This window comes from Python bivittatus, unplaced genomic scaffold, assembly GCF_059951505.1.
Source record: "Python bivittatus isolate LINGU-HERP-01145 unplaced genomic scaffold, Pbiv_v1 ctg000530_np1212, whole genome shotgun sequence".
In the NCBI taxonomy this organism is placed as follows: domain Eukaryota; kingdom Metazoa; phylum Chordata; class Lepidosauria; order Squamata; family Pythonidae; genus Python; species Python bivittatus.
The window spans coordinates 6575817-6603707 of NW_028277085.1; the positions used below are offsets into that span (position 1 = coordinate 6575817).

A 27891-nucleotide genomic window follows, 5' to 3' on the forward strand; every position below is an offset into this window, starting at 1 on the left:
GGAAGTCCCTCAACACCTGGTTCTGTCATCAGGTCTCGGGTCCCAGTGAACCAGATGGCTCTATCATTGTGATTAATATTCACTCTCTCCTGTGCCTTGTGGTTTTTATATTTTAATATTTTAATAATGACTGTTTTATATTTTTAATAACGACTGTATTTATATATTGTTTTACTTCATTGTTGTACGCCACCCAGAGTCACTTTTTGTGAGATGGGCGGCCATATAAATTTGATAGATAAAGGTTCAGATGATTAATTTTTCTTTAGTCAGGTGACATCTATAACACTCGTGCATAAATACGTCACTTCACCTGTAATTCTTCCAGTCCAGTTGAGTTAGTATTTCAACGGTCCTCAAAGGAAAGTTTTCATTTGTTCCCCCGTTACTTGATTTCATGGAACAAGAAGTTAGAAAGCATCATGATGTCCCTAAAATAGTGTTTTGTATCTTTTTGAAATGCTCCAGGTAACAAGCATGTGACTTAATATTCTATGCATCTATGAAGAGCTCGTTTTTAAACTGGCATTTAAATTGGCATTTCTGCAAATCTGCAAAAAGTTATGCAGTTACTGGAGTCTTAAAACGATCTGAAATGGGTTTCCCACAGCCAAGACTTGACATTTTCAGCTCAGGCTGAAAAAACACAATTACAACAGAATGCATTAGCCTTGCGCGTGTATCAATACAATAAACACTGTCCTGCTTTCGACACTTGATCTTAACCAAAGGCCGAGCAGATGTATTGATCAAAGTGCATCAAGAGAACAGCAATTTTGTTTGAGAAAAAGATATATACTGATGCCACAGAAATATATTCCCATGTGGGTCCTTTCAAACTATAATCACAAGCGAAATCTAAACAACCAGATCATTTTCATGCAGTTATGCTGCTCAGTTAAGATAGAAGGCCAAATTGTATTTAATTCACCCAAGACCTAAAAAATCAAAGATTGTACTTAGTTCATTCAAGTCTGAAAGGTGCACACAATGTTCTAATTGAAACTATAAAATAATGGGTGAACCAATTATTTACTTAAAATTTTGATTTCTATGGCCACACACTTGTATACTACTTTGGGCAGCTTATAAGAATGAAAAATATTAACATGGCCATGCCAGAGAAAAATGTCTGCCATTAGTAAATGCAACAGCGGGATCACATAAAACCCTGGCCTAGAGCCTGGGACAAGAGCCGAGTCTTCACAGCTCTCTTGAAACTAGTCCGGGTCAGGAGCTGGGCAGACCTCAAGGAAAACACTGTTCCAGAGAAGGCATTGGAATATGCTTTATGTATTCATAATCTCCCTATTTTATTATGGTAACCTTAGGGTGCATTATCATGAGATTCTGGCCCTCAGGTGGTTTCATTCTTGATTCACATGTTCTTCTGATGGAAATGTGGTGATACTCCTTCTAAAAGGTGGGTGATAATTGCATTCAAAAGAAGTCTATGAAGATTGGCATGGTCTTTTAAGTGAGATTTAGGCATATTAATAAGGGCCCTTTCTTACCACCAGCTGATCTGGTTCTCAGAAGACCCTGTTGTCCAACTCTGAAGAACCAAACGTTTGCCTTACTATAAGGATGGAAGACACCTGTAACAGAGACCAAATGGACGTAACATGGAATTCTGCTCCAAGTACTGCGTTGCTGCAAAGCTTGGTCTTATAATAGGGACAAAACTACACAAGGTTCCTCTGAAGGTGCTCCAGCCACTCACCTCCAAGGTAGCTCCATTCCAGTCCCCGATGTCTGCATTCTGCCGCCAGCAAACATAGCTGTCGGTGGCCTGTTTGGCTTAAAGCTATTTCCTTTTTAGCTCTAAAGTTAGCCATGAACTGCCCACCTCTGTTCCATTATTCATGTCTGCTTTTAAATGAAGTGGTATCACAAAGACGACCATGACTCATTCCCAATTGTGCCAGAATACAGGAAAAGCAATTTGATAATAAAACTGGTGTGGGTATGCATTTTAATTTTTTTGTTATGTTGTTTGAACCAGCAATGCAAGAGAGATGGTGCACTCCCGTTTTTTTATGGTGTTCCAACAAAGCAAGCTTGGAATCTTTGGGGGGCTTATGCATTGTCTTTCCTTCTCTATGCTGTGCATAAACACAAATATCCAGGGTAGGCAACTTGGGGGACACACACAGCTCCCTACAATGTTGAAGTTGTGTTGCCAACATTTGGCACTAAGCCCCATCTAATTTAGGAGCATGTATACACATACACACAAATGTGTAATTGTGCGCCTTCCAGTCATTCTTGACTCCTGGGGACCGCCTGGATGAGTTTCTGCAGTTCTCTTGGCAGCATTTTCAGAACCGATTTGCCATTGCCTGCTTCCAGGGCTGAGAGAGGGGGACTGGCCCAAGGTCATCCAGCCGGCTTTGTGCCTAAGGTGGACTAGAACTCATGCCTTTAACCACCATACAAACTGGCACTCTCACATACACGAACACACAAAAGAAACATTACTGTTTTCCAGGCCAATTTTGGCAAGGGGTTGGTGAGTGATAGGGGCGTTTCAGGGTGGAAATAGAAGTCCTTTGCTTACCAGAGGCCTACCACCTCCACTCCTATCCTTAAATCTCCGAACAGCAGCCTGGAAAATCTCAGTCCCGCCCTTTCTGGAGATCTTGCCAGCAGGTGGGTGGTGGATTTTCACCCCTTAAAAACACTGCCTATTTCCCATTCCTCTCTCACAGCCTAGATCAGGGGTTCCCAACCTGGGGTGCCCACACCCCCAGAGGGTGCGAGATGGAATTCCAGGGTGTGTGACAATTTTATGCAGAGTTAAAAGCTTATTTTTTAAAGTTCAATTTATTCACCCACATTAGAAATCAGACTTCATCTTCGAATATATTACTTTTGGAGGGCGTGTGAACATTAATCGAACATTTCCTAGGGGTGTGGGGCACAGAAAAGGTTGGGAACCACTGGCCTAGATATACCAATGATGGCACCCAGATTCCCCAGCCTCTTTGACGCACGTCCAAGCTGCCTTGAAGAACAACACCAGCCAGAGGATCTGCTGTAACGTGTTTATTATGTGCCAAGAACTACATCACAGCTTACTCCACACATCTGTAGGAGAATGCAGTCTTGCCTGCATATGCTACAATGAGGTAGAGACTTCACATACTGCTTCACAAAAACCCCACAAAGAGCAGCTGGAATATGCAACATGAGCTCAGCAGGAAAAAGGGAGAACTTATAACACTCGTTCTTTGGCACACAGCTTCCAAGAGAGGGGAAAAAAAAATAAAACAAAATCAAAACTTCAACTCCCAGCACAATCTGTGGGCTGCACTCACTGCTCCTGAGGGGGCGTCTTGCCCCTCTAAAACAGAAAAGGGCTCCTAGTAAAACCTTTGCGGCCCAACCAAGTGCAGCCCTTGAATCAGCTCAGATATAAAAAGAAAATTGAAGTCTTGTGACTTTGTGATTAAAAACCTTTATCAAGCCCCCTGAAGTGCAACTTAAAGTGCAACGAACTATATACAGCAGATCAAAGGTCCATTTATCCGGTCCAGTTTCAAAATCCAAAATATCCTATCCTTCTCGGGTTGTAAATACTGCTATTCACAACTGGGAAACCTTTTTTTTTTTTTTTTTAAACTAACAGCTCCCAGACACAAGTTGCAATGATGTTAAAAGCTGCCAGGAAAGAAAAAAATCTAGTCTCAAACGACTTAAAAACCATTTCAAGAGTGTAAAAAGGAACTGGTAAAAATCCTGGAGCGTAAAATATGAAATATGATTTTGGTTTTAAGTGAAGAACAAAGTCTCCTTGTTGTTACAGTAAAAAACACCAGCTGAACATTCAGTTTATTCCGTTCAGATGGGGAAGGGGGGGAAGGTTAAACGAATGGAAAGGCACTGTATGGCAACTGCAAACAAAGTGGAGCCAATGAGACCTGCATTATTATGCATTCTACCATCAGTATTGCAAGAAATGTAAAAAAAGGGCCCTTGATAAATAAGAAATTGAGGTGAAGGCATCTGCATTCAACACCTTCTCAACCTATGGTCCCTCGATGCTTCTTGTCAGCAAGCAAGGAACCAAAGTCTGGGAACTGCAGAATTGTTTGAGGGGCCCTCCCCTCTCAAAAACCCCCAAACAAACCCCCGACAAAAAAATTTCACTGTGCATTAGTGCAGAAACAAATAAAGACCAGCAAGTGCAAACGTGAAGGCAAGATTCCCCGTTAGTCCTTCAGACGGGCATCTCCCCCAGCCTGGGTGTGGCACCAACTAGGATCGGTGGGCTTCTCTTCCCTGTGGCAAGTAAACAGAAGAGCTTTGCCCTGCAAACGGTAGCAGCTCTCAGCCGCTGCTCTAGCTGGCGTCTCGGTTCTTCTGGTTGCGCATCAGTGGACGGTGGTGGTGTAAGATCTCCATGGAATGTTTCCAGTGCCAGCAAGAGCGACAGAAGTATTTAAAGCACACCTAGGCAGGACCAAGAGAATCGTGAGAAGGTCAGAAGCCACCTTATACCAAGTCTGGCCACTGGGTCAGCATTGATCAGCTGTGGCTTTCCAAGGCTTTAGGCAGGATTCTTTCTCAGGTCTACCTGGAGATGGTCAGAATCAAATCTGAGATCCTCTTTGTGCAGAACAGATGCTCTGCCCTAAACTGCAGAATTTCTGGTACACAACTGATGCGGAATCTATAGGATTAACATTAGCATTGATCTGTGGTAAGGACAGAACTATGAGGTTCATATAGGAATGAGCCCTGATGTTGTTGAAATGGAATCTACCACCCACGGATACAGGAGTGCAAGCAGAATTGAAAATAAAATTTCCCCTCTGTAATAAACGTGGATGCTGTCCTTCCCCTTTTATCAAGGCTGTTGTTATCCAAAGAAATCCAAATCTTATTTTCTGACAGGACAAAAAAAACCGAAGCAAAGGACTATGCCGGGAGTTACAAGACCTCCTAAACATAATCCATGAAAACTTAATGAGTCAACGGACATGTTGCAATTCAGCTTAGGTACGGCCCCTTCTGCAGAACTGAGGGGACAGGTCTATTGGCAATTTTGAGCGTTGCAATCAAATAATTTTACAACGTGCCCTGCTGAGTGCTGTGGTTACCATTAAGAAGAGACGGCTGGGGCGAGGAGGCCAAAATATCAATTTCTTAGAAGACTGGTGAAATCTGAACTTGATTATAGGGCACAGGTGGGGTGCAAACTGTGAATAAAGGGTACTATTTTGAGAAAGTCTCTGCTCCAAAAAATGTTTCACAGAGGTCTCTACTTTCCCTTTGCCAGTCAGTGTCCTCCATTTCTCTTCTCAGGGAGACATGCAGATTTCCTCCCCCCCACATGGCACCATTCCAGATCATCTCTCTTATCTCCTTTTTTGCCTTTTCTTTTGGAAGACAGGCTCAGGTCAGAAACCCCAGGCCCTTCCCTCGCCTCTCCCACAGGCCCATCGTCACTGTATCAAATTGGAAGGCAAGGGAAGATCTGCAACCAAGGCAAAGCAGCATCAGAAGGCAACTGGACGCTCAAAGTTTGTTTTGGGAAAGTAACCTGGCACAAGGAGAGAAGATTCTGAGTCCTTCTAGTACCCTGACAGACCTGGAGCCCCCAGTATTTCCACGTACCAATGAGCACTAGCCTTGGGAATGCTACTCTTGCAGGGGTGTCCGAAGGACACAGGAGAAATGCTCTCTGACCCCAGCTGGGGGCCCTGACTGGAGAGAGCACCCCAATGTCAAGCCTTCTCCTGCATATACAGCAACTGAGGAAGAAAGGAGGGAAACTGCATGGATGCCTCTTTGTGATGGAATGGAATTATGAAGACCAGGCTCAGGGAGAAAAACATTTTCTTACATCTCCTGAGGAGCGTGGGAGATACAAGAGGATGAGACTGGCACCTCCCTGAGGAATTGATTGATGTCAGGCCTAGCCCAAGGAACTCCAAGAGACCATGTAAATTCAGTCCAGCTATGTTTATTAGCTACAACCTCTAGCAAGAATCTTTCCAGATTGAAACCCCAGCTCCCAAGTAATGCCAGCCACAACATTGTGAATTCCTCAGGGAGGTGCCAGTCTCATCCTCTTGTATCTCCCACGCTCCTCAGGAGATGTAAGAAAATGTTTTTCTCCCTGACCCTGGCCTTCATAATTCCATTCCATCACACTCTTCCTTATCACCACCACAGTGGGCTTCAGCCCCACAAAGGTCTCCCCACACCTCTTCTGTCATCCAAGTCATCCTTTCCCTCTCCTGCATGACCACCAGACCTGCCATTTGGCTAGCAATGGTTGACTTCGGAATGCCAGTAGTGATGGGTCTTCCCTCCCTTCTATGGGGCTCTTCCCTCCCTTCTATGGGGCTCTTCCGCTTCGACTCCTCTTGGAACTATCATGTTTGGGGCTGCAAAACTCCAAATCTTCCTTGACATGGCAAGAAACAAGAGACTTTGCTGGCTGTCTAGGGGTTGTTTAGGTTTTTGCTGACCAGATTTGGCAGCTCTTATCCCACTTGATCAGGTTTCTTAAATGCATGGGGAGGGGAAGGCAAGGGGATGATCAAGGGGGCAGCTGCTTTACCTATATTTACGCCACTATGTAAAAACCCTGTATAGAACTGAATAGTCGCCACGTGCTAGGATGGGAAACGGCTTGTCCTGCCTTTTATGCTGTAAGTAGATACGTGTCAGTCCCTAATACACCCTTACAACTAAGGAGGGCCTCCTCTGCTGCAGTTATTCACTTCTGCCTTGAATCTGACAGATACCATAGCTCTGTACTCCTGGGGCATCAATACAGCTAGTTTTTCTCTATCCAGAAAAACAGTCACGACAGTTGCCCATCTCACTCCGAGTTTCGGCCTGTTAATGCTTATCCTGAGCGTCTTGTTTGTTCTCTACCAGTGGCCATTCAGTCCTCCAATTATAAAAGAAAAAATGGTTCCCCAGCTGTTTTCAGAGATGTGCCTTTTAGTTTCTTTCCCTTGAGGGCACAATGAAGTTGCCCCTTTGCCTTCCTAATTCACATTTCTAACACTGCCCAAGTTCTCGACAATTCTGGGCAGCTTCAGAAATGTGAATTATAAATAGTTTATTTATAATTTATTTATGTATAAATTATTCTGGTCTTCCCACCTGAGCGATGGATCCATTTATCAAAGTCACAAGACAATTAACTACAAGGATATTTTTAAGGAGAGACGCAAGGGAGCCCAAAAGAGTTCTGCCAGTAATATATGAAGTAGTACAGGAAAAGAAAAAGCTGCATCCTTCCCTGGATTTTGAGACCAAAGGAAGAAAATAAGAGCAAATACCTGATCTCTACAGAAGAAAGGGCCTGGCTGAGATCTGCAGACCTGACACATGGCATCTTCTAGATATGGATCGATTTGAACCTGCACAGAGAAAATCAAGTTCAAGCTATCTAATGCAAGCATTGTGACAAAAGGGAATAGAAGCAGTTGGTGAATTTAGCTGAATAAGACATGCTTCACTGCTGCTTTGGGAGATGGCCGGCCAGATTCCCAGAAGGGGAAAAACAAAACTGGCCCCCACAGGCCTCCCGATGAAACATTCACAGAAGATTATTGCATGTAGTCCAGGAGTAATGATTTAAAAATTCAGCCAAATGGAATTTGTTTTGTACATAACATGGTATATTTTTTCTTTTATGTCTTTTTTTTAATGCCCCCTCCAAACAGCAATCTATTTTGATTGTGGGGGTGGAGGGAGAGAGATTTAGTATTTCACTTACGAAACACCTAGTGACGAACTACATACAGCCTCCTTAAACACTATTCTGATTCTTCTGCAACATTCAGGTATCAAAATTGCATGATGCATAAAGGTTCCATGGACCCAGAAATATTTAAGGTGGTGTCTTTGATGGCCTACCCTCACTCAGAAAACACGGGGCTTTGGAGTCTCACTTAGCTGGTCAACTAAGTCCCTGTGTGGTTCATTCAGGTTTACGGTGTGTTCTGTAAAATCAACCACCAAGGTTGGAAACTACAGTTTTGGCAGTGTTGTTATAACCCAGACACCCAAAACATCATCAATAAGCTATGGCTTTAAAACCTTTTGATGGCTGGGTGCCAAACTTTAATTTTTGCAATAATCCAAGGGCCATTTGAAGGGGGGGAAGGATAACACTGCAGCACCAGAAACGCCATATCATGAACATAGGTGGGATTCTTCATTCCCCCCACCCCTAGATTTGGAGGAGGGTTTACCCCCACCTTTACATTGAACCTTTATTTTATGGTTCACATTACAGCTCCCCCCCCGCACCAAAAAGTGGGATGCCATTCGACAATGTTTCAGCAATAATTGTCAGACAGCAAAGTTTTCATTCACAAGTGGAGATTAGCTTCAGCTTTTAAAGTACTTCAAGATTCAAGCTGCCCAGAGTCACCCTCTGGGGGAGTTGGGCGGCATACAAATTTAATAAATAAATAAATAAAATAAAAAATAAGGTTTTCTCCATGTCATTATTCCATTATTGGACAGCAGAGGGTTTTAACATCACTTCAATCTAATTTGAAGTTCACCAGATTTATCTCATTAACTGCAAGGAAAATAAGCTGCTAATTGGTGCATCCTGTCCTCACTGCTTCGCTCAAGTAACTTAACACATTTAAAGCAGTAACTTAACACATTTAAAGCTAGCCTTTCAGCAGACTGGATCCTGGGTTATCTGGGAACACTACTCACTAACCTCTGCATTTTACTTGATAGTTCTTATGTTCAATCCCTAAAATCTACAATTCAGCATTTGTATTCTTTTTGCTGACTCCTTGTCAGCCTTGGTACTTGGAGAATGAAAAACCCGCCAGTTTTAGTACACTCTGTCTCCGTGTATTTTTTATTCCATCCAGAACCTCTACTCTGATTCTACAGGTGGACTTGCCACGCTACAAGATTCGGTGTCTCCACCCTACAAAGCTTATGACTTGGATGCTCGATACCTTTTTTGTAAACTTCGTTGTTTTGATCTCCACAAACGCGGCACTCACTGCTTTCAGATAGCTGCGCTGGTTGTTAAAGGTGACACGGCCAGATCCTGCAAATAAGCCAGCCTGTTAGTACCATAAGGCTGAGTGCCTCACCAACATGGATCGATAGCAAAGACTTATGAGTCAGCATGCACATGACTTTCTACAAGGTCTGCCCTACTCAGGGGAGAGAAGAAGATTCTGCTGAGAAGTGTCTGTCTAAACCCCCATTAGACAGATGACAATATGAGAAAAGATTGTTTCAGGAATTGAATTGTTACTTATTTCTACACGAAATGTCCTGATTGCATCTCTCAGGTTAATCATTTGTGTATGTGTCTGGTTTTTATTCTATTTTTACTGTATTTTATATTGTTTTATTGTATTTTAATATTTATTGCAGTTTTATTGTGAACCGCCCAGAGTCACTTTTTGTGAGATGGGCGGTATCTAAATTTGAAACATACATACATACATATATACATACATACATATAGGTATGGATTGGAACTTGAATATTAATAAGATTTCACACTTCTCAGTTGTTTTTTGTCATGTTGAAATACATTTTGATATTCTTAATAACTGAAAATGAATTCAGCAATACAACAGATGTTATAGGTAAAAATATGCCGTCAACCTGAACTGAAAACAGATTTTGTCCATTTTTAATACCAGGCTGCAACTGTTAAACGACATTCAAGATGTCCAGTGCAAAATGTACTGGGGGAGGAGAACCCATATTTAATTCTGCCCCACTGCAAAGAATTGGCAAAGAGTGCCAGGAAAGCAAACTCACCTAGCCTCCGTTCAGATAAAATGATCACTAGACAGCTATTCTCTCCCACCTGTGCTTACCACAGTCCAACTGTGGAACCAAGATATTCAAGCCTCCTCTTCTTCCCTGGGCTTCCTACGGGGAATGGCATTGCTTCCAAGGCATTATCCACAAAGCCCCAGATACCACCACCACAGAAGACACAAATAGCCAAGGACCGGCTTTACTTACCAATTGGATACTTGTGCTTGTCTGTGTCAATACCTGCATACACAACCCCTCCAAACAGGTCGTTGAGGATTCCTGCTAAGGCCTCTGCATTCAGCATCCCATGAAGGGCTCCCACGAAGACTGTCTTGCCAGGGTCAAGCCTCTGAGTTGGGCTGCGCACAAAATTGCTGTCTGCCAAGACCCATGGGATCACCTGCACCTGAATGCACAAGCATGAGCGTTGTTCAAGCCACCCGCACAAATTCCATACCTTCCCTTAAACCAAGGATCAGATGGCTCTCCAGTTGTTGGTAAACTACAATTCTCAGCATGCCCCCCCACAGGCTGCACTGGTACTGTTAGAAGCTGCAGTTCAGCAGCACGTGGAACATCAACATCTAAAAGCAGAAGGTATCTTTTCTTGTGCTGTAGAATCTAGACCAGTGTTTTTCAACTTCAGCGACTTTAAGATGTGTGGACTTCAACTCCCAGAATTCCCCAGTCAGCAGGCTGGTTAGGGAATTCTGGGAGTTGAAGTCCACACATCTTAAAGTCGCTGAAGTTGAAAAACGCTGATCTAGACCATACAGCCAACCCAGAGATCTATACATGTCCCTGGGCCATAATAGCTTAGTTTAGCATGATGAATGAACCCAGCCATTGTGTTTTATAAGATCACCACTGCTTCAAGAAAATATAGAAACTATGACTTAGTATAATGTGGGAACTCAGCCAACACTGTCTGCATTTTATACTATCAACTTTTCACTACAATATGTCTCTTGGGAACAGAACTGCCGGAAATGCACTCTGGATGAGGGTCTGAATAATCTCCATCCAAACTAAGATATAGATAGAGGTCTCTTAATTATTTTGAAGCCATATATACTCAAGCATTTCTCTTCCTGCATTCAACATCCTTTCTGGAAGCCAATGGCTCCATTTTTTTGGCCTAGAAATGGCTAAAGGCGGAAGCTCTCTTAATGATTCTGCTCTCTTGCCCATGCTGGCTGTGAGCTAAAGGTCCACCATGTCTGGAAGATGCCAAAGTGAAAAATCCTGGGCTAAGAGCTTATATATCAGATCTTTCAGCTGAGCAAGTTCTTTTCTGAACCTGCCACCTACCTTGACTCCTGGCCATTCAAGCTGCAAGTCCAAGTTCCAAATCCTAGATACGATGTTTGCTTGACTTGCCCTCTACAAATGCCATCTAAGGCTTGTCAATGACCAGTCCCTTTGGGCAAACAATGCCTCTTTCTCTCCTGACACTGCTTGGCAAATGCAGGCACAAGTGTTTTCATCGGCTCATTTTTTAAGCATGAAACAATACTTACAAGAGGCTGAGTTCCATGTTAAAAACCTAAAACTAAGCTGCAAGCAGAAATCCCCAGGGCCAGAAGCCAAAAACAAAAAAACAGGGGCACTGCTCCCAGATTTATCACTCATCCAGTGAAATCACCAGCCTGTAGGACTTATTAAGAAAGATCAATGGGAAGTGCTGTCAGCCAGAACCAAACAAGCTTGCAAACTAGCGCTGTTCACGTTTCCTACGTGGGGCAAGGCACTGCCAGTTTTGTACACGGGCTGCTAAATATACTAGAAAACTTGCATCATTGCAAGGTGCCCCTGTTGGTAGCCTACAGTCCAAGCTGACCACTGCCCGAGTGGAGTCTTATGCAGGATGGAGAAGAACAGTTCTGTATGCCCCACCCTGCCACCTGCCATTAAATAGGGCAGCCTGCAGAGAATGGCATTCTTGTCTTGGAGTCAGACTCAAGAGTCAACTGCTGGTCTTTAGTTCCCTACACAAAACTCTAGAATAGTGTTTCTCAACCTTGGCCACTTGAAGATGGGATTTCAACTCCCAGAATTACCTTCTGCCCTCCTAACTGATAGCTCCCTATATATGAATATTTATGCCTGTGTGATTCTGGAAAGATAGACAGTTCAGTACGGGCTTCTTTATGGTGACTCCTACAGAAAACACCATCTAGCATTCATCTTCCAATGATTCCCAGGCAAAACAGGTGCATTTTACACCAAACTGCTAATATCAGACACTAATCCAGATCTAACAATATAATCCAGATCTAACAATAGATATTACTATCTATTGTTAGGCTGTAGTGAAGACACAATAATTTCTCCAACTAATTTTAATTTTATTTTATAACTCACATTTTAATTTTGCCTCTTGGGCAGCTACCTCTTATTAACTAAAATGTTTTACAGATAGTCCTCATTTAGTGACCGCAATTAGGACTGGCCACTTGGTTATTAAGCAAAGCTGTTGCTAAGTGAAACATCATGTTTTTACAATCTTACTTCAGCTTTCCTTTGCTTTACAGATCTACGAAAGTCACAAATGTGAGGATTGGTTGTAAAGTTACTTTTTCATCACTGTTGTAACTGCAAATGGTCACTAAACAGTACAGACAGTCCTAAACAAGGACTACCTGTACATCTACATGCATGTGTACATGGGGATGTCTGCGCGCTGTGTACTTCTGATCTTTGTTCTTAATAAACTTTTGACCTACTAATTTCATTTTCATTTCAACTACACCACGCTGTTCACTCACCTCCTTGCACCGCATCCTACGGCTCGACATCTTGAAATAGTACTCGCTCAGACCACTGGGACTCAACATATCTCGGGAGCAATTCTGGAGCAGAGCACGCACAGACTTCTCTGATTCAAACACCAGGTAGGCATAACCTTGGGTAAGAATGGGAGGGAAGAATTTAAGACTAAAGGGCACATCTTCTCTTTTCTAGCAGTCACCATAAGGATAATTAATATTAAGAAGTGCTTTACTGTATCAAAGAGATCCATCCAGTTAAACTGTTTTGGGAATAGTCAGTAACAATTCCCCAATTATCTGGTAATCACGTTATTAACAAGGATGTTCTACTTAGATCACTTGCTCCTCATCCTCCATCCTCTTTTCTTCCAAGCCTTGCAAAGTAGACTATAAAAGACTGCCAACTGCACCTTTGATCCTGATTAGCTCCATTTGGGGAAGGCAAATTCTTGCACTTTAAGAACCAGGAGGAGAAAATAGCAGCCAACTTTATTCCTGGGTCCTTCTGAACAGGAAGGACATGAACCACATTCCCTTTCAGCACGTTCATGTCGGCAAGATGGAAAACTATGCTCATTGGAGCAATTCTTCATTACAGTAGAGATTCGACAGTCTCTCCTCCAGACAGACGCATCCGTCAGAGACAAAATGGTTCCATCAAGTATTGCAATGATGTATGAAAGCAGTGGGACTGTTCAATCTAGGCCTAAAGATGCTACTGAAAATCTAAGAACCTTTCTTGAAATCACACACACACACAAAGGAATGCAAGGTTCCATTTGTGAGCTAATTATTACATAGCACCAATCCTGTTGCAATACTCTCCCTGACGGCACAGCTATGCTGGGAGGAAAATCACTAAACAATCTCATTTCCTTGGAACGCACTTGGCATGACAAGCCCTGCCCCTAAGGCAGGCGCTGTGACAGGGAAGAGATGTCTGGCTGCGTCTTTCCTCGTGAGTCCTTATCACTATTGCAGCTGCTGTTGCAAATTGAACATTTATATGCCTAATCCCCAGGCAGCCATGGTGGCTGGATATTATGAGTTGAAATCCAATATAAGTGCAGGACACCTGACTGGGGAAGGCTGATTTTGAGTAACCAAGCGCAACGGGAAACGAGATGATCTAAGCCGTAAAATACTGTCACTGGAAAGGGTGCGGATTTATTCTCCATAGCTCCTGATGGGATAAGAACCAACAGGTGGAAGCTTTACAGAGGGGACCACAAACTTCTTGACCATGAGAGATACTTAGTAATGGAACAGCCTGCCTCTTGGAGTCATGGAGGCATCTCTGGAGGCTTTCAAGCAAAGACTGGGCAGCCATTTGTCTGGGATGGTCTGAGGATGCCTGCCCTGGACAGGAGATTTGTAAAGCAAGGCAGAGGAAGGAAGGCATGAACAGATATGAAGGGAGTTGCAGAAAAGATCACACAGTCCTGAGATAGAGGGAAGTGTGAGAAAGCAACTGATAACCCCACCTTGATTTTGTTCAGTGTAAGACAGAACAGAGAGGAATTTGAACAGGCTTTCAAGATTGATGTCAACCCTTCGAAGCAGGCCTGGTCAAGAAACAGGCATTGTAAGGATCCCAGGAATGCGCTTCATTGTAGTCTGGTAGCAAAACAGAATCCTAAAAGCCTGTCCAAGTTTCTCTCTGTCCCATCCTATATTGAACAAAAGCAAGGCAGAGGGATTTTGAGTTTCTTTCTCACACTTCTTCTTTCTCAGGACTGTTTTATTCTGCAAGCCCCCCCTTAATGGTTCCATGCTTCCTTGCTTCCTTCTTTCCTTCCCCAAGATCAGTTCTATATTCCTTCAGAATTGGAGCAGGAGACTTGCAAAGTGCCTTCCAACCTGTGATTCTAGGACAAGCCCTCCTGACGCATCTGATGGGGACAACTGTTGAGGGCAACCAGGGGTCCCCCCCTGCCCCAAAGCCCTGGCCCTCAGCCCTGAACAGCCCCCAGTGTGCAGATTTCCCTCAGCAAAGTAGAGAGGAGGAGGTTAAAGGGAAGAACCTGTGCACCAGAATGAGGCCACCAACCGACAGTGCTCTCCCCATCCGTCACCAGCATGCAATCATGCCCAGGAGCCCTCAGTGCTCTATACGAAGCATGGATAAAAAGAGTTCCTACCATGTCTGTATTACCTTTAGGCATATTACCTTTGGGAGGGCAGCGGGGATGCTTGGTATCCTTACCAGGCCACTCCACTCTCAGCGAGCCAAACACACGGAAGGTGCTGATCAGACCCGCTGCACAGGAAAGACATTCCATTAGAGGTGAGGAAAACAAACTCAAATCAGTCTTCCCACTCCAATACGTGAAGTAGGATGGGGGAAGGCTGCCTCTAGCCCGTGCCCCAGTGATCCTAGATGGCGTGGCCAAGAGTGAAGGATACTGGGAACTGTAGTTCAAGTACCACCTGGGGTAGGATTGGCTCTAGCATTCTCCACACTGCTTCATTTTAGCCACCGGTGATCCCAGGCAGGGTTCACTGTTGGCTGGGAAGTGTAATTCAAGTACCACCTGGTGTACAACTGGCTTTTGCCCCAGGGATCCTAGATGGCATGGCCAAGAGTGAAGGAGGTTGGGAATTGTAGTTCAAGCAGCAACTGGATGGTCCAACGTCACCTGCCCCTACATTTCTTACTCATTCTTGGAGGACTGAACACATCTCTTTGCTAGCAAGCCAACCCAGTCCTCTTTTAGCTAAATGATTTACAGATTTTCACAAGATAGAATTGCACATTGAGACTCCAAGGCCTCAACTCAACAATTCTGGCTCTGAGTCCTCCCATAAGTTGCTGACAGATTATAATGTTTCATCATGCCAACTATATAGTATTTAAATTCAAAGGAAATCAACCTAAGTTTTTGCTGGGGTTCCATCCACTTCTTAATCCTGGCCCTGCCAAACTGTCAATCAGTGGTGCCCAGCATGACACTCACAGGCCCAGTGTGCTCCTCCAGCTCCCCCCAGTTTGCACATCCTTTGGTAAAAGATGTCGTCAGACTTCCAAAAACCAACATTTCTTCAGACTCCAAGTGGGAAGCATGACACACCTCTACCAGTTTCATTTTTAATCCTCTTTTTTTTCTTTTAAAAAAAGTATTCTTTAAACTTTAGGCACAAGTGGAACAATCAAAGGCATTAATTATCTGCAACTTGACTATTCAGTTCTCCCATTGACAGTTCATTCTGCTGCAGATTAGCCTTGAGCACAGAACCATTAACATAAGAACTTCAGCCATTATCATATGCATTTCTGGAAGATAAAAAATGCCCTGATCTTTTCTATCTGTTGATATGGAGATGAACTGCCCTAACTTTCTTGCAAGGGCAACACTAGTACAGGTAGTCCTTACTTAATGACCACTTGTTCAGCAACCATTCAAAGTTACAATGGCACTGAAAAAGGAGACTCATGACCGGTCCTTGAAGTTGTGGCCAAGTTGTGGCCGTTTCGGTCTTTAATCACAATTCGGGCACTTGGTGACTACTTGTATGGCTTTTGCTGGACCTCAGTAGACTTCCTGGGTTTCTGCAGCTTTAAGGCCTTAGACCCCTGTAGGGTTCAATGTGTAGGGTTCAATGACCCTCATGAATCTGTAAAATTAAACCTAAAAATATGAAAGCGTTTCCATTTTTTTAAAATGGCCAAGACTGCAATACTGTACATGAGATCTCAAGGGTGAGAATGCTGAACCCCATGAGCCTTTGGCCATTTAAAAACAGTTGGGCACCTGCTTCATTGTGCCGCACCACAAAAGAAAGACTGATGTTGTGTGTCTTCTGAATCAGGCTTTTACCTGCACCACACCAGAGTAGGGGCTTAACCAAGAAAAAGGAGTGCAGGGGCTGTCAGGAACTCACCTTCTGTAATGTCCCAAGGAACGCCTCCTAAGAACACCTTGCAGGAGTAAACGGGATTTTTGTAGTTTCGAGGTGGGAGCTGCCCACTCCATGTGCAAGTTGCCTCGTTCACAGCTGAAGACGAAAGCCACAGAGAAGCTTCACCCAGGAGCCAGAGACACTGGTGGAACTTTACCTTGCCTCCCTCCTCACCCACGCCCAGCTCACCTGCGGCTTGCTTATGCAGTCTGGCTTCCCTTTCAATGCTGAAGGGATCCTCTGGGGAGTCAGTTATGTTCCAGGATGGCCAGGTAGAGGCCCCAGGCCACTGCTTGGGCATGCTGGTTGGGGTGGACGTGACAGCAGCCAAGGTGGCCTGCTCTTGATCCAGGTGAGATCCTGCTCCATTTAAGGAATCTCTGGTAATGCCTCCAAGAGGCAGGAATGGCAGAGGAGGAGAGATGCGGAGGCTTGACTGCAAAAGACGTTCATCAGAAGCACAGTAAAAATCACATTTGGGAAGAAGCTTGAAAGTCATCAAGCCCAACCTCCTACCAATGCAAAAATTAAACTCCCTTCAGCTCCACTAAATCAAAGCAAGTTTAAGCACATCTCGGGAAAATCTAACTTCTTCCCACCCACCTCTGTCTCCAAAACAGTGTGAGAAAATATAACAATGGCTTCTTACAATCAGATCTGAGAGATGGTCAGATCCAGAGCTGAATCCACTAGTGTCAGAATCAGAGGGACTGCTGGAACGTGAATACAGGAGGGATCGACTGCTGTCCAAGCGGGAGGCCCTCAAAGTCGGAGTCGGAAGGTTCTCGCTCAGCTCTGAGCCAATGGGATCTAGTGGCAGGAAACCCAGTGGTGGCTTCCCAAATGGATTGCCCAGCATGTTGAGAACTGAAAAGCAGGACAGAAAATAGGATGAATAAATAGCTCTTAGGCTGGCACCCAATCTCAGCTCCCTTCAAACTAAGCCATCTTTGGGTTCTAAAAAAAGAAAAATCAAAAGTCAATTAGGGGCACGTGTCCACCTGGACTAGAGCAGTTTTATCACAGGGGAGTGGACCATGTGGATTAAAGGTTAGAGGCTGCTCTATTAAGCCTCACAGCCTCAGCTAAAAAGACCCACGTTTGACACCCCTAATCCAAGATTTGATTCCAGAATAAATAAGGAAGATACCTCCAGTGCAGGTGCCTCATCGCTAAACAAACACACAAGCCCATCTCCATTCTCTGAGAGATTCAAAAAAGACCCCTGACTTCATTAAGCATTGCCTTTGGCTGAATTCCACCGGCTGATGCCCTCTGAGGTTGAGAACACCACCTTCCGCAGCATTTGTGAAGCTGAAGTTACATGACAGACAGTGATGGAAGACCAGCCAGTTCTGAAAATGCTAAAATGCAAGCAGGGGTATATTTGTCTTGACAGCCCCAGGATATCTAGTACTCTTCAATCCTGTAAGACCCCATCACTCCAACTCCTCTGTCTGGCCTGCCATCAGCATCTTCCATTTCCTCGTTCAGCAGTCTAAGCCTATATACTCCAAACCCTTCACTTCAGCAGAGCCACCTGTAATGCTTTTGACCCCAAACAATCCTGATTATGTTCTGACTCCAGCGAGAAAGTCTTTCGACGCTGACCAACAGAATCTCTTTCAGAGACAGCTCCCCCACTCACGAAAAAACCTCACACATTCCCTCCTACACACCACTGCCTTTTCTACAATCACATGGACCAATCACCAGACCTACACTAAAGGCTGTGTATTGCAGCCAGAACCTTGTGCAGCTTTGTTTGAAAAAACACACACTCTGCCAAAGAGGCTGGCTTTCTCACTGTCCACGCTTCATGAACAAAGACGTTGACACAGGCATGTTGCATTGACACAAACAGCAAAAGCCTCCAAAGGCAAAATAGTACAAAAAGACAACCCGCACCACGTTGGGCTAAAGAAGCTATGAAGTGTCACACTGATCTATAGAGTAAGAGGACTCATATTTGCCCTTTGAAAGGGCAGTTTCTAGCCCTCATGATTTCAAACTGGTGCTTCTCATATTTATTACTATCTTTGTAAGCATCCAGCTTGAGAACCCGATCTTGTGCTGGCCGGCAGCACAGAAGAGCTAAGCAGATCAGAAGCTTTTTGTCCAACTCCCGAGTTATCAGAGAACACACAATAAATAAGGCAATCATCTTATTGTGTATCTTCCTTATTTATTCTGGAATCAAATCTTGGATTAGGGGTGTCAAACGTGGGTCTTCTTAGCTGATGCTGTGAGGCTTAATTCCCAGTATTTTGTGACCACCGCCAATTTCTGAAGCCTCCTAAGATCACTGTAGCAAACAAAACTGACCTCAGGGAGCAACTTGCAAAAAATATTCCCTTTCAGGTATCGAGGTCAGATAAAACCAGCCACGTCTTACTGTAAACACAAGGAAACCCAAGAGACTTGCAAAGGCCGCTAGAACACCATGCGCCGACAGGGGTTTGATAATTCTTCGGAGACAGGTTACTGTGCAACTGCTATATTAGCAGTTTGTTTATTTTTAGATGTTAATGAAACACGCCATGCTTCAAGATCTAAGCGAAGAATGGGCACCCTTTTGTCAGCCAGAAACTGCATGCTTTATTTGGGGGAAAGCGAAAGGCTACAGTGAGCAGAACAGCGATGCCAACGAGGTTGACTGTGACATATATGCCCAGGAATTTCTCTTCCTGAATTGTTTGGAAGGGCATGAATCATTTTTCCCGTTTGTGTCCCCTGGCTCTAGTTAACAGGAAACCAGGTTACTGATTTTCAACCACCGATCAGAAGGTGTTGGAAGAGCTAATGAAAGAAAATTACATTCCAGTAAGATGGGCAGGTACAGTGAGATCACAACAAAGGAATATGATCTTGATCCAGATTAAAAGAACTGTTCTGGCTACTTATGGGTTATTTTTTAATGTATAATATAAGCCCCCCCAAAAAAGGGAGGGAGGGAGGGAGGAACAACCCCCCTCAAAAACATACAACTCATACCAATGTAATCTTAGGATGTGTTGGATATTATGCTATAGAAATAAATTAATAACATTTAACTCAGTTTACTTTATAGGAAAAAATAAGCATATAAATTAATATATACGCCAATCAGAACTCACAGTGGTAAAATGCTTGTTCAAATATAGAAAGAAATGTAAGTTCTACAGACCACTGTATAATTGGTGGAAAAGGAGAAACATTCCTAACCTTTGAGAGTTTTTTTTTTTTAATTATAAAACTGCTGTCCTCCTGAATCTAGTGTCTTCAGAATAAAATTAATCTGTGAAATAACTTCTCCCCCAAGGGAGCCATTATAGCACACAACCACTTCATTTTGAGCACCACATCTAACAATACCCAAGCCCATCAATTTCTTGCTGAAAAGGTGTGTCATTATCTAACAAACAGAGTAATAATTTTTGTTGAATTAATTGTAAACTGCCCTTGCCATCTGCAAAAGAAAAACTGTAAATTACAGCCAAATATTGAAAGAGGCAAAGTTAGACAAATTAGGTCTAAGGAACAGAAAGTCACCAGTAGGTTGGTTTTACAGTAAGTTTTCACAATGCCCTTCAATTACATTCCTAGGACACTTCACGATAACAAAATAATAAAAAGATAAATCTGTAAAAAAAAAAACCTAGAGTCTAAAAGCCACAAGGTAATAAAAAAGCAATATAACGGAATCAGAAGATTTAAAACTAGCATCTAAACCAGTGTTGTTCAAACTTGGCCACTTTAAGATGAGTGGACTTCAACTCCCAGAATTCCCCAGCCAGCATGGCTGGCTGGGGAATTCTGGGAGTTGAAGTCCACTCATCTTAAAGTGGCCAAGTTTGGACAACACTGATCTAAACCCTTGGGGAGTGGGTGGGAATTAAACAATAGCCTAACTGCCCTTCCTGGCAACCCCCTACCTCACTTCAGATTGAAGTTTACTCAGTCTTCTCCAAGATAAACATTTGGCAGCAAACTGGCTGGTTTTTCCAATAGCCATGGGAGGGGGGCAGATCCTATTGCAAAAGATACCCGCTAACAGTGCACATTTATTTTCTCAGAATTCCACATCCCCAATTCTTTGAATTCTGCAGCCCCGGCAATATTCTGCGTTAGAAGTTTTGGAGTTGCCTTTTGCAGGCTCCAGGGCAGGATGGCAAGCGTGCCACAACGTAATGCAGCACTTCTAGAACAATAAAATGCTGAAATCACGGGATGTAGTTAGATGAAGGCTGTTCCAAGCAGGCCATTTTCTCTCTTTCGGCAACCAACCCAAGGGCAAGCTAGAGGAAGCTTACTTGCTCAAGCAGGTGATGGCTTAATACCATTCTTTCAGGTGTACAAACCCAACAGTTTGATCCTTGAGAAAGGGCCTTTCCTGATTCTTCTTACTGCATTCACAACTCTCTACAGCCACTGAAATCAAAGGTTCCTGAAGCGGTCAGCAATCTCAAGAGCCTATAGCACAAATTAGCAGCAACAGAATAGCTAAAGCAGTGTTTCTCAACCTTGTCCACTTTAAGCTGGGTGGACTTCAACTCCAAGAATTCCCCAGCCAGAATTCTGAGAGTTGAAGTCCACCCAGCTTAAAGCAGCCAAGGTTGAGAAACACTGAGCTAAACGGACACAGACAGATTTTAAAAAAAGAACTTTTTTTTTTTGAGATGGATAGCTCTTGCAGGCTCATGTATTTCCCCCTATCAGCACAGCTTAATTCCCTTAATTCTCAAGGTGGCCCAAGAAAACTGTCCATGGTGCAGACAATTCAACTCAATTTGATATGATCAAAGATCAGCTGCAGAAAGGAAACAAAGAAGGACCAGGAGTCCAGCATTTACACCGAACACCTTAGAAAGGGCCCTTTAAAATCAATCCTTAAGAGATCAGTCAGAGTATCTTCAGAATAAACCTGAGAAGAAACACAAAGGAATGCTCTAGCCGAGGTTTTCATAGACGTTATTACAGGGAGAGGCCTCAGAAGTGTCACTTTAGCATGGCTCACTCTGGAACAGCCTCTCACAGGAATAAAATTAAGCAGGTCTTTATCTTCTGACTTATTTCTGTTGCTCTATCTATTTGCCACTCCCAATGGCAATTGCCCAGATATTAACTCTCGTGACTCAGCTCTTCTACTGAGCCCGGGTGAAACGTCCTCCCTGGAGTAAATCTGGCAGTAAGAAGGGAAAAAATGGAAAATGTAACTCCGTGTAGGGTAACCAGCTGCAGAAATTCAGAATTCATGAGCTCCATTTGCTTTTCCCAGTCCCTAAACCCAATAACAAACGGGAAGGGATCCCTGCTACTAACAATTAATCTTCCCAGGCCTCACCCTTCGCAAGAGCACAAGATGCTAAAATCTGGATCGCAAAAAAGTGGCTTTCCCCTTACTAGAAAGCAAATAATAATTTCAAGTGCAGGAGCCCTCAAAATGTTTATGTCTTGACCACAAGTCACTTTGGGGGAATGTGGGTTCGAAAAGGCAGCATAGAAGTGTCTGAATCAAGTAAATTAAAAATAATCATAGTAGGCTTGACAGAGGTGAGAATTGCCTGTATCTGTCTCTCTATGATGGGGGCAGAGGCTTTTAAAATAAGTCGATCCTAAATTCACCCCATCCCCCGGTTCAAAAGAGATGCAACCCTCCACAAAGATGGTGGTTTGGGAAAATAGCATACTTGGTGAATAATCAACACTCACATGGTACGTGATTTTGACTGGCGCCAATACCCATCGCTCACTTAGAGCCTTGATCGGACTCCCAACCTGCTCAAATTGTACTACAAACAAAGGAGTCCTCATATTACTTAATATGTTTTGGGACTTCCGCTGCATCTAATCTTTTATTTACAGATAAAATAGGAGGAGGAGGAAGAGGAAGAGTGTGTGTGTGTGTGTGTGTATGTGTATACACACACACTTAACATACTGACTTCATATTGTTCAAAAACCACGTGAAAAACTAATTTTGCCTCAGTTATGCTTTTGCCAGGAATTTAAATCTTCCATGAATTAAAAATAGTAGCCCCATTGCAAGGATAAATAAAATTTCCCTCTAGTTTAGTACAGAAACTAGAATACCATAAAGACAAGACAGCAGGTTTAACAAACATTGCGGGTTTTTTTCATGCGGCATATGCCTGTCCTCACCGTTTAACCATTTAAAATTCTGGGGAACTCCTTGTAGTAAATATTAGTAGCCAGAAATACTAGCCAACTAATTTAATCATACCTGAAATTAATTAGGGCCAGAAATGTACTGTTCATGGCCCAAAGAAAATGGGGACTAGTTAAAAAAAAAAAAGTACAGCAGTGGCCAGGGACTGTATTTCTTCCTTGAGCAAATTATTCCTAGCAAAAAATAAAACTTACATACTGCGGAAAGATTCTGTTTCAGCTGTGTTTGTTTTCTGGGGGCTTCAGAAATGTTCTTCCTCCAAATGATAAATCCATTCTACCATCTCCTCCTTCTGCACACATCACCCTTGCAAGGGGACCCTATTGATCCTAAAGCTTTGGAACCTCTTTCAGGGACCCCATTACATGTTCCATCACGAAGAGCAACTAGACTGATAGGAAGAGGAGCCATGGCCTTTGCTGTGGCAGAAACCAATTCTTTCCCTAAGAAACCCTGGTCTCTTGCTGTAGGCAGATCGCAAGATCGGTTGGCTTTTGATGAGTTTCAAAGCTGTATTCTTTGCTCTAGAACAGTGTCTTCCAACCTGGCAATTTCCAGATGTGTGGGCCTCAACTCCCAGAATTCTCAGGAATGGCTGTGTTGCCTGGGTAATTCTGGGAATTGAAGTCCACACATCTGGAAGTTGTCCAAGTTGGGAAACATTACTCTAGATACTTTAAAGATGGTTTGCTCGCTCCAAATTTGATCATTTTTTTAAAAATGTTTTATTGCCGAAGGGGAGGGGATCTTTTGGGCTGAAAAGCAGCTTATAAATATTTTAATAAACTAAAACCCAAACATGCAGTAGAGTATTAAGCCATTGTCAGACCTTCCAGCTGTTCTCTTGCAAAGATCGAGAATGGGCAAATATTGGGAAACAGGTTTGATAGAATTTGAATTAACAGAGGAGGGGTGGATTTCTACTCCATTTCTCTGCTCAATGCAGGGGCTACTGAACCATTAAAAAAATGTCCAGCTTCTACTTCACAGCCTTCAGGTGGAGCCAAGGAGGGCAAACCTTGAACTCTTCAGAGAAAAAGCGGTATATAAATATAATAACAGATAGACAAAAAAGGAGCATCTGCTTTCACACGTCTCTGATATGTCGATGCTGTCCTAAACAGTTGTTCCAGCTCGAAATTGTGCCTTTCTAAACATTTCTGGCTGGGTATGAGCTTCCCATGGGGCAGAAGAGACAAACTGGAAACCCAAAATTGCCAACAACTGTTTGCCATGTCACTAAGAAATCTTGGAACTGGGAAGTGGATGGCCAAGATACAATAGGAGCTGCCAAATCTGGACTCATTTCCAATGCAATAAAACAAGGAGGCATTAGACCCTCTTTCCCAAAATGGGGGCTCTTATCCGATCCATCAGTCTCAGCCTCTGACATGCGGCAGCCAATGGCAAAGAGGCTTGGAGATAAATGCACATCGCTCCCGAGGACACAGCACCCCCGGCAGATGAACGACAGGCCTGGGGACACTGTCTACTCTGCGGACATGTTTTGCAAAAAGTGCTCCTTGCGAGTCTGCAACCAGGTATCTGCCAGTGCCCTGCTTATTTCATGAAACAAACAACCCAGGGCTTTTGACGATGGGCTTCAAGAGAAACAGCAACGCCGTACGCCACGATTCAAAAAAAGCGGAGCTCCGTCTTTGCCCCACCCAAAAGAGGCATGCAGATTTGGAAGAGTCACAATAGCCTGTCTGGATTCCAAGCACATCCAAAGTCAAACCCTGGCACTTCAAGAGTGCAAATCAGCAATAGTATTTTTAGCCTGATTGCAAACTTTTTGCACTTCCCAGCCAACTCCCTGAGGGTTGGTACAGCTGAGTCATTGTAGAAGCTTCCAAACAGCCGAGACTAACAATGCTGCTTCCTACTTGGCAGGGTCTGTCCTGCCTACCCACAGGCTCGGGTCTTGAGGCAAACCCAAGCAATGCTGCAGTTCTAGTGCCAAACACACTGCCAGCTGCTGCATCAAAACCCAGCAAGGGAGCTGCCTGCTGAAATCTGACTCTAGGCACAGCATCCCAGTCTTTGCTCAGTAAAGCTACCATCTCAAAGAGAATTCTCCCTTTGCCATACAATGCACAGAAAGGCCACTCGTGGGAGCACCTGCTTCCCCAGCCCTTGGCACGTTTAGCCTCTCTTCCTCTACGAAGATATTTCCCCCTCAATATTTCACCGGCGTCCCCTCCAAGGTTGCAAAGTCATTGTGCAAGGGGTGGAGTTGGGGAAGAGGATAAACAGGGGATCTACGTAGGATTAGAAACTTGCGCACTCCATACAGCCAACGACCCCAAGTGCAATACTGGGATTTGGAACTGAACTTCTCTCGTGCTACGTGACTTAAAGCGCCCAAATCCCTTTCATGCACCCTGAACTGATGCTTCAGCCCCACTTTTCTCCTCTCAGGGTGAGATCTTCGTGAAGGCTGCATTCTTACAATGCAGCATAAAGTTGGATGAACAACTACAAACTCAGGCTCCGAGTTTGCCACTGACTCTGTATTGTTTTAAAGAGCATTATATAATAATCTGGTAGTACTCCTACGCTAATACTCTATATAGTTTCTCCTAAACTGAGTAGGATGCTAATGTTGGGTTGAGCTAAAATGGGACAGTGAAGGGTTAATTCATGGTGCCCAATAATACTTCACACAGAAATATATTTAGTATCATGGTTCTAGAAAAATACGATTCAAATGCCAAAGGAACAGAAAGAGAACATTCAAGTATTTCCGCAATGCAATTATGCCTCTGAAATACAGACTTGGACAATGAACGCCTTTAGACCGGTAAATGAAATTTAATTTTCCATCAGCTGGAATTGCGGAATTTGTCCATTTGATGTCAGAGCAGTTCTCTTCAAAGACAAAATGACAATTTGATAAATTCATGTTCTGCTCGCCTACCGCCAAAGCTATGTGCTTTTATACTGGCTTATAGGAAATCTGAGAAAATTGTTTTGAATTTCCCAGACAGGGCAGTGAGTTTTTCCTCTTCTTAGAAACCTTCACTGTTGCCTACATGCTATTTAGCAGTTGTTTCTCCATTTCCTACTATAAGACCTCTTTGATCCATATGGGTCATGGGGTTAAGGACAAACAGAAGACCCCGTTTTGATCCTGCTAACTGGCCAAACACCACTTACTTTTTCTGCAGGGCCTCTCAAAAATCAACACATCTATCGTTTTAGATTCCTACGGATGGCAAGTTCCAATTTTGCCCCACCTCAAAACGTCTGCAGAAAGACCCAGCCCTAGCCTGTTGCAACTATATACTACCACAAGACAAGGAGTTGATCTTTAGCCATGAGGTCAAGGCTGTTGAAACAATAAAGTAATGGCAAGAATGGCTAACTGCAGCCCTTTATAAGGCCTTCTATAGACAGCCATTGTCCTTGGTGCATCACCAGCCACATCCCGAGGCCATCTGATGGAACGCTGCAGCTTAATTTACCAACTCCAGACTGCTAGTCCAGACAATGGCAACAAGGAAGTACAATTAGGTGTGGTGCTTCCCTATTGCCTTTTGAGCTGTCTGTATCTGCAATTCTAGGAAGCCTTACAGAATTGCAGGAACACTATGGCAGCATAAAGCAGCTGATCTCAGTACAGCCACAACTGATGGTGACAAAGAAGCTTCAGCAACCTAAGTCCTATGGTAGAGAGGCAAGCGAGCCTTTTTACAGAGCTCCTCCAAAGCCATTCAAAACCTATTTAAATTAAGACGTGGATGCCATAAGAATCTGTAATGGCCTAGCCGGTCCTGTAAAAATCCTGCCAAAATATATATGGAGAAGTCCTGCCAACTGATGGCTACAAAACGATAGGTTCCAAACCTTTATCAAGGATCCTGAAAAATTCAGTATTAATGCACAACACATGCCTTAACCACAATAGGTGCCTAGTCACTGTCCTTTGTGAAGTGCTCTGTTTTGACCCATATGAGCTTTGCATCTTCCTGAAGCATCACATTAGTCAATGTGGGAAAGGTCAACCCCGGATGGAACAGGTGTAAGCGCTCCTTATTTTAGGGACAGCTTAGGTTTAAGGAAAAACTGAGCACAATCTTCTCTGGGATTAAAAGCATCACCATGTATAAGTGACTCTCTCATCACAAGAGAGTCTTAACCCTAGATCTAAGAGGCGCTGTCAGTCATTTCTTTAATGACTGGGTTGACAGTGGCTCTGGAGCATACAAGGAAGCAGCTGAAGATCTCCCAACAGTCTGGATCCCTCCAAACATACACAACTACACTTACTACAGCCTAAATCAGCCTGGGATCATTTGGGAGTTAAAGACAGGATAAACAAACACCAACTCCTTGCCATCATCTCTGTTACAACAGCCTGCATACAAACCTACTTTTATGAAAGTCATTTCTCCAACCCAACCCACTGTACCTGCTGGACTATCCCCAAAAATGTGGCTGGAGAAAAACTCTCCCCCCTCCCCCACATTAACCAATATATGTCTCTGTGCTGCTTCAAACTTAGAAAGTTATGATTCCATATTAGGGATGGGGGGGGTGTTAATTCTCAACAGATTCCCTTCTAGGAAGGAGAGAAGGAGCTGCTAGGGGTCCGTTCTTTCACCAAGAACAGCTCCCGGTAACAGAGCTGCAAAAGGCAATCCAGCAACTGTTGCTGTGCGTCAGCAGATTCACTTACCAGACTGCGTGCTTGGCTGGGCTGCAGCATCCGTATCCTGGGTACTCCACGGCCTATCCCACCCTGGCAGGCTGAGAGACTGCAGTCCAAGGCACAGGTCGCTGGCGTCTGGGAGACCACGCGGAGACTCCTGGGCAGAAGGGGGGAAGAGCATCCTGCTTGCTGCTCCTGTTCCCTCGGAGTCTGGAAACTCTGCTCAAACAGGAAGGGGGGAAAAATGAAAGCCACGCAGACCCACACAGGTGCTTCGGACTTTCCCACGCAGCCAAGCTCCAGCCAGATCTCACGGCGCTCAGGGACTATGCTACAGGCAGTGACTTCTTACATCCAGCCAGAGAAAAAGTACCATATGGCCTGTAAACAGAGCTTCCTCTACCTTCCACCTTCCAATCCCGCCTGCACTACTGACTGGGCCAGCATGTGATCAAGCGGCTGATGCTTACCGTGTGCCATAGACGTCACTCGGCCATGCAACAGAACCACATCTTCGTTTAGAGGAGAGAGGTGGAGAACAAACCTGCCCATGGGAGTCCAGGCAGCATGCAGGAGAAAAGGAGGCGCAGTCACCGCCAGCCCGGGGA

General features: G+C 43.9%; 1 protein-coding gene across 1 annotated transcript; it reads right to left on the reverse strand.

Annotated features, from left to right (window-relative positions):
* Nucleotides 1-3049: 3049 nt before the first annotated feature.
* On the reverse strand, nt 3050-27891 carry CPEB1 (cytoplasmic polyadenylation element binding protein 1). The gene is made up of 11 exons (XM_007428458.3): nt 27754-27891; nt 27311-27502; nt 17110-17327; nt 16650-16896; nt 16443-16556; nt 14731-14820; nt 12558-12694; nt 9997-10195; nt 8961-9055; nt 7308-7388; nt 3050-4455 (listed from the first exon to the last, which is right to left on the reverse strand). The coding sequence occupies exons 1-11, from the start codon at nt 27833-27835 to the stop codon at nt 4345-4347; spliced, it is 1566 nt and encodes a 521-aa protein (XP_007428520.2). The 5' UTR covers nt 27836-27891; the 3' UTR covers nt 3050-4344.